The following is a 7,776-nucleotide window of genomic DNA, read 5'->3' as shown; positions in this document are numbered from 1 at the left end:
TTGCACATTTACCTTCATCTTCCTTTTCTCCTCCTCCCCCAGTCCACTTTGCCATGCTCCTCTTGTTCCAGATTATTGTCAAACATATAATGCCTAGTAGTACATCCTTTCAGTTTCCCCCATCATCTGTTTTGATGTAGTGTCCACTATCCATCCACTCTTTTCCTATTCTCCTGCACCCCAGATGTCAGTCTTATTTCATAACAGGGATGTTATGCAGTATTTGTCCTTTTGTTACTGAGATATTTCACTCAGCATAAGTCTTCCAGGCTCACCCATGTTATGTAATGCTTTACAAACTCATTGTTTTTCCAATGCTGCATAGTATTCCATTATGTGAATGCATCAATTTTTTTCTATGCATTTTTTGTTCTGATGGACACTTGAGTTGCTTTTCAGTCTCCACCTGTGCAATTTACAACCACTCAAAACTCACTGAAGGGTCATCTGTGAATCAGTTTCAATTTGATGGCATAAACAACAATAATATATTTATGAATATTCATATACAACTACTATTCCTTTGTCACTGTTTCCAATTTTTGTATTCCAGTTGCCAGTGATCATTATTTACACATCTTGATTACATATTTGGTCAATTTTGGACTGCAAGATTTGTAAAAATTCTTAATTTCTTCCTCTTTGGCAGGAGTTTATATTTGAATTATAGTCATGTTAACGGGTATTTCTTGAATGTGTATGAATATTATGCTATCACTCACAACATTGTATTTCATGATAGAATTTGGAATTGACATTTTTACTATGAACGTAACACCATTCTTCTGTTTTTCATTCTCAGCATAGTTTACCACATTAAAAGGGCCAAAGCTGGTCCATCTAATCTCACTAACTCCTAGAATGTCGATGTTCATGTGTTTCATTTAGTTTTTAACAAATTACAGTTTTCCAACATTCAAACTATGTACATTCCATGTTCCAATTATTATGTTTCTTATTGCTTTTCTGCACTTGTTGCAGAAAAGATCAAGGAATGCAGCCTTCAGTATATTTGCATCTTAATGTCAATAAAAACAAAAGATTCTTACCTCTGGACTGAGAGGCAACATCACGGTGCATGGAGAGGAGACTAAAACTGTCAATGGCTTCATCTTGCTTAGATCCACAATTAGTACTATTGGTATGAGTAGTCAGGAAATTAGGAAACATATTGCACTGGGAAAATCTGCAAATAGGGACCTTTCCAAAATATTGAGTAGTGATGTCAGTGCAAAGACTAAGGTGCAACAGATTCAGGCCTTTCTGATCACTTGCTGTGTATCTGAGAGCTGGATAATAAATAAGGGTGAGAGGAAAATAATTGATGTCTTTGAGCTGTGGTGTTGGCAAAGAACACTGAACATCCCATGGACGGCCAAGAGAAAAAACAGATATGTCTTGGAGAGGGTGCAGCCAGAGTGTTCTTTGGATGCAAGAATGATGAGGTTTCTTAACACATACTTAGGGCATGTTGCTAGGAGGTGCTATTCCTTGGAAAGGAACATGATATTGGGAAGGGTGGAGGGTCAGTGAAGGAGAGGAAGACCCTTAATCAGGGAAACTGACACGGTGACTGCCACAGCAGACTCTTGTGTGTTGGGAAATGGATGGCACAGGATAGAACATGGTTTAGATATGTTGTTCATAGAGTTCTGTGAGTCATACCGAACTCAATGGCGCCTAACAACAACAACAACAACAACAACAACCAAAAGCTCATATGCATGTGCGTGTGTGTTTTGTGTGTGTGTTTAAAATACAACCATGTTTGCTGGTGCATTTTTTTTTTAAAGAGGGAAAGGCACTCTATTTCGATCTGCAAAGACAATACTTTTTCACTGAGAAGTTGCCAGTAATTTCCGTGAGAAATGGACAGTTGACCCAGGCAGCCCGAGAGAAATCAGGGAACTTCCAGTGTCGAGAAGGCAGAGCTGGTAGTGCTGTTCTTCAGAGCAGTGAAGCCCACGTCTGCCTCGCCTCAATCTGCCAGGGCCAAGTTCGTAGACTGCAGCCATTCTGTCTCCTGACCGATGTTCTGCTCCACTATGTCGCATTCAGCTAAGAGCGTCTGAATCTTTGTCACCAAGCTCTTCCTTTTTAATCTACTGTCTTTGAAAGTCTCTGGCAGAATCAGTGTGTCGATTTCCTCTAAAATCTTCATGAACTGCTCAATTGTTGCTATCACTCTTCCATCAAGTTTGCAGAGAGCTTCAACTTGCATTTCCTTGACCAGAAAACCCTGCTGGATTCCAGCAAAATCTTTACTCAACTCTTCCAGTTGGTTGGCTATCTTCTCCACAGCTTTTTCCAAAATTCTCAACTTCTTTAATTCAACCTCTTCCGCTGATCTGTCCTTTTTCCCAATTAGCATGACCCGACATCCATTTTGTATTCCAAGTGCTGACAAGGGCTGTTCCATATCCTTTAGAGATTTTCCCTTAAATATGAGTTTTTGAGAAGACACTGGAACTCCTATGGCTTCTTCAACAAGCTGGGCCAAGTCTTGGACAACTGGTTCGCCAGTGCCCTGCTGTGGGCTAACATTAATGTCATACTTCTCGCTGCTGTGAGTGATGGTCACCAGGATCCCAGCCATCGCTATGTCCTCACTTTCGGATGCTTCTCCATAAGGGACCACATCTCCGTCCCGAACCACGTCCCCGTCCGGAACCAGGTCCTCCTCCGGGACCACCTCCTCGTCCGAAACCACGTGCTCGCCCGGGACCAGAGCCTTGTCTGGGACCATGACTTCGTTCGGGACCACGGCCTCACTGGGGGCCACAGTGTCGCTTGGGACCACGGCCTCGGTCCGAGCTACCTCCTGGCTCCCAGTTATCTCCTCGCTCCGTGCCACTTCCTCGCTGCAGGCCATCTGCTGCTTCTGAGCCATCTCCTCACTCCTGCACGCGCGGGTTGGGACTCTGTTCTTCACCCACGGCCTGCGATCGCCGGCGGCGGGGCCTCGGGTGGATCAGTCATGTCCGCTGGCCTTGCTTTGAACGGACTGATGCTGGGCCTGGGACTGCTTTCGGTTGGCGGGGGTTTCGACCTGACGCAGCTTACGGTCGGCTGAGGTTCGGACCTCGTGGGGTTTACAGTTGGTCAGAGTTTGGATCTGGCGCGGCTTACGATCAATCCGAGTTCGGGCCTGGAGCGGCTTAGGGTCAACCAGCGTTCAGACCTGGCGGGGCTTAGGGTCAATCAGAGTTCGGACCTGGCGCGGCTGACGGTCGGTCTGAGTTAGGATCTGGCGCGGCTTACGGTCGGTCAGAGTTTTTCCCCGGCGTGGTTTCCAGTTCACAAGGGTCTGGACCTTGCGCAGCTTACGGTCAGCAGGGATTTCGGCCTGGTGCCGCTCCCGGCTGGGCTGAAGGGTGCGCCTTCTGAGACCCGGCCGGTCCCGGTGGCCTCGTGGCCTCGCCGTCGCCGCGCGCCGCCACGCTCCACCAGGCCCACGTTTGTTCACTGCCCAGCGGCGGGAGGAGAAACCTGCTTGTCCCAACCCCGCGGGGCCACTGCTGGTGCATTATTAACAATAACAATGAGATGGAAGTTAACTCAAGTGCCCATCAAGAAAAAAATGGATAGAAAAACTACGGTACATTCACACAATAGAATACTATGCAGCACTGAAAACCAGTGAACTCATAAAACACTATACAACATGGGTGAGCCTGGAAGGCATTATGTTGAGTGAAATATCTCAGTCACAAAAGGATAAATACTGCATAACACTCCTCTTATGAAATAGGAGTGACATATGGAGTGCAGGAGAATAGGAAAAGAGTGGATAGATAATGAACACTGCATTGAAACAGATTAGGGGAATAACTATAAGGAACGTACGATTAGGCATTATATATATTATATATATAAAATATATATATAATATATATATATATTATATTAGGCATATATTATATATATGGAAATAGATTATTTCTGCCAACTTTTGCAATTGGAAATAGATTGAACTTGCAACCAAGATGTATTAACAATAATGAGTGACTGGAATGCAAAAATTTGGAACAAGGAAGAAGGATTAGTAGTTGGAAAATGTGGACTTGATGATAGAATAAGGTTGGAGATAGAATAATATAATTTTGTGCAATCAATGATTTATTCATTGTAAATACCTCTTAAACATAAACAGTGACTATATGTATGAATTTCACCTGATGGTACACACAGGAATCGGGTTGATTATATGTGTGGAGAGAATTGCTGGACCTACATATCCGTTGTAAAAACTAGGCCAGGTGCTGATTGTGGAAAAGAATGTCAACTGCTCATATCCAAGTTCAAACTAAAGCTAAAGAAAATGAAATAAAATCCACCAGAACCAAAATCTGACCTTGAGTCTATTCCACCTGAATTTAAAAATCATCTCAAAAATAGGTTTAAAGCTGTAAACACTAATGAATGGAGACTAAATGAGCTGTGGGAGCATATCAAGAATATCATCCATGAAGAATGATAAAGGTGAATACTGAGAGGAGGAAAAAAGACTGAGATGGATGGCAGAAGAGACTATATATATTGCACTAGAGAGCCAAGAAGCCAAAACAAAGGGAAGAAATCAGGAAGTTAAGAAGCTAAACAGAAGATTTCAAAGGGCAGCACAGTAAGACAAATGTTATCATGAGATGTATTACAATGAAATGTGCAAAAAGCTAGGGTTGGACAATTTCTCAACATTTCTTAAGCTGAAGGAACTGAAGAACCAATTCAAGCCTTAAGTTGCAGTACTTAGGATGCTATGGGCATAGTATTGAATGATTCAGGAAGCATTAAAAGAAAATGGAAGGAGTACACAGAGTCACTGTACCAAAAAGAATTGGCTGACAGAGAATAATTTCATGAAACAACATATGATCAGGAGGCAATGGTGGTAAAGTGGGAATTTCAAACTGCTTTGGAGGAATTGGCAAGAAACAAAGCCCCATGAATTGATGGAATACCAATTGACATATTTCAACAGAGAAATGTTGTCCTGAACGTGCTCACCAGGATGTGCCAAGAAATCTGGAGGACAACTACCTGACCAAGTGACTAGTAGAGATCTATATTTGTTCCCATTCCCAATAGAGTGTGAAAATTATCAAAGAGTAACACTGATATCACACGCAAGCAGAATCTTGCTGAAGACTATCCAAAAATGACTGAAAATGACAGAGAGCTATCAGAAATACAGGCCAGGTTTAGAAAAGGCCTTAGCACCAGAGACATCACCAATGATAGATCTTGGCTGAAAGCAAAGTGTACCAGAGGAGTGTCTGTCTATGTTTCATTGACTATGCAAAAGCATTAAACTGTGGATCAGAACAAATTGTGGCTAACCTTGGGGAGAATGGGAGTCCCAGAACCCTTGATTGTGCTTATGCAAAACCTGTGCTTGGACCAGGACGTAGTCCTCAGAACAGAGCAAGGAAACACTGAATGTTTCAAAATCAGGAAAGAAGTACAACAGGAATGTGTCCACTCTCCATACCTTCTCAACCTATATGTGGAACAGATCATTTGGGAGGCTGGATTTTATGAGGAGAAATATGGCATCAGGATTTGAGGAACACTCATCAACAACTTACGTTATACAGATGACACAACCTTGCTTGCTGAAACTGGGGAGGACCTGAAATGCTTGCTGCAGAACATCAAGGATTGTGGTCTGTAAAATGGATTGAAGCTCAACAACAAGAAGATTCCTTGGATATCTCTAAGTTGCTTGGCATCTATCTTTCCTATCTCTCCTTGCTTGTTTAATCTTCTTTGTAGCTCATAAAGGGGGAAGAGAGGAGGTAGAAGATTAATTGATAGATAGTAAATTGGCAGCACTGTGATAGATGGAGAAGATATGGAGTTTGTTAATTTGAGCTTGTGTGGCTCCACAGTCAACACTTTTGGCACCAGTACTAAGGAAGTCAAAAGACAAATTGCACTGGGAAAATCTGCTGCCAGAGACCCCTCCAAAGTGCTGAAAAACAATGCTATTAGTCTGGAGACTAAGGTATGCCTTATCCAAACTATGGTCTTTGCAATTACTTGCTAAACATCAGGGAGCTAGACAATGACTAGAGATGACAAGAAGAATTGATGCCTTTGAGTTGTGGTGCTGGAGAAGAGTATACTGTGGATTGCCAAGAGAACAAAGAAATTTCTTGGAGAGGGTGAAAAAAGGCTTCTTTTTGGAGGCAAGAATTTTGAAGCTCCACCTCACATACTTTGAGCATGTGGCCAGGAGGGACCAGTCCTTGGAGAAGGACATCATGATTGGAAGGGTGAAGGGACAGTACGTTGAGAGGAATACCCTGTATGAGATGGACTGACACAGTGACTGGGGTAATGGGGATATGTGTGTCAGAGACAGTGAGACTGGCTCAGGACAGAGCAGGCTTCAGAGCTGTTATGTATAGGGTTGCTGTGAGTCACAGGTGACTCAGTGGCACATAACAACAAGAAATTGGTGTCAAGTTAATTCCACTTTGAGGTGATCCCACTCTAAATCTCATTGTTGGTATGATTTATTTCTACTTATCTAATTGGCCTAAGACCCTTAAGACATTAAAATAGCACGTAAAATTTGGGCAGGCTGATTTGGGAAGAAATTGACTTTTTATGCTGGTGGTGTAGTACGTTACATGTTGTGTGGCTAACTGAAATCTCAGTCGTTTGAATCCACAAGCTGCTCTACAGTAGAAAGATGGGCAGTTTCCTTTGCAAAGTAAAGATTTACAGCCTTGTAAAACTGATGGAAGTTCTGGTGGCTTAGTGGTAAGGAATTATTCTGCCAACACAAAGATTCATAGTTCGAATCCACCAGCTGCTCCATGGGAGAAAAATAGGCAGTCTCTTCCCGTGTGATTAATTGCCTCTTAAAACCCACTAGAGGGTCAGCTATGGCTTGATACTAACTTGATGGTATGCAACAACAACAACAAAAATGGATGGAAATTAGTTGGAATGAACTTGACAGCAGTGGGGACATCAACTAATAGGGGAAGCAGCAATGGGTGCATATATCAGAGCCTACCTCATTATTCCTGAGGTCACAACATGCCATAAACTTGACATAGTACATTTTCTAGGTGGACTTGAGTATTTGGTTACTTTTTAAGCACTCTAGATGAAGATTTTTTATGAGATTCTATTTTAGTTGGAGGATTTTGTAAACAGAAGGATGCATGAATAAAGTACAGTCACGGTAAATGCATTCACATGATCTCAAGATATATTTTCACCCAGCTGTTGTGACTTGATGAATTATCCTTTTATATTATAAGGATATTTTACATCTGTCAAGCCACATGGATTCTTAAGTTACCAAGATGCTAAACACACATACTTTCATTTGTTGTCTCAAGATTACTTTGGACTAAAATTGAAGACAAGAGAAAACCTCCATGAATAAATAGGTATTGGGGGGGGTGGAATAGAAGAATAGATAGATGCCTTTGAGTTGGAGCAAGAGAGAGAAAACCCTCAATAAGGTGGATTAACGCAGTGACTGCAGCAATGGGCTTGAGTATGTCAGAGATGATAAGGATGGCACAGGATAGAACAGGGTTCACCTTTGTTGTTCTTAGGATCACTGTGAATCGTACTCAACTTGACGGCACCTAACAACAACTCGTTTCTGTGTGATATCAAGTCTGAAATTCCTCATAGCTACAAACAGATCCATCCTAGAGAGGGTTAAACCAGGCTACTCCTTGGAGGCAAGGATTCTGGGGCTTCGTCTGACATACTTTGGACATGTTGTAAGGAGGGATTGGTCCT

The 7,776-nt window shown here is 42.4% G+C and overlaps 1 protein-coding gene across 1 annotated transcript; it reads right to left on the bottom strand.

Annotated features, from left to right (window-relative positions):
- Positions 1-1,978: 1,978 nt before the first annotated feature.
- Positions 1,979-2,893, bottom strand: LOC102854611 (BAG family molecular chaperone regulator 1-like). Its single transcript, XM_006881831.1, has 2 exons — positions 2,801-2,893; positions 1,979-2,605 (listed from the first exon to the last, which is right to left on the bottom strand). Exons 1-2 carry the CDS (start codon positions 2,888-2,890, stop codon positions 1,979-1,981), a joined length of 717 nt encoding a protein of 238 aa, XP_006881893.1. The 5' UTR covers positions 2,891-2,893.
- Positions 2,894-7,776: the final 4,883 nt, after the last annotated feature.

This window comes from Elephantulus edwardii, unplaced genomic scaffold (genome assembly GCF_000299155.1).
Source record: "Elephantulus edwardii isolate Elephantulus edwardi_28Jun2011 unplaced genomic scaffold, EleEdw1.0 scaffold00016, whole genome shotgun sequence".
NCBI classification, from domain to species: Eukaryota; Metazoa; Chordata; class Mammalia; order Macroscelidea; family Macroscelididae; genus Elephantulus; species Elephantulus edwardii.
Note: the sequence above shows the minus strand (reverse complement) of the source record. Positions and strands in the feature narration are given on the sequence as shown.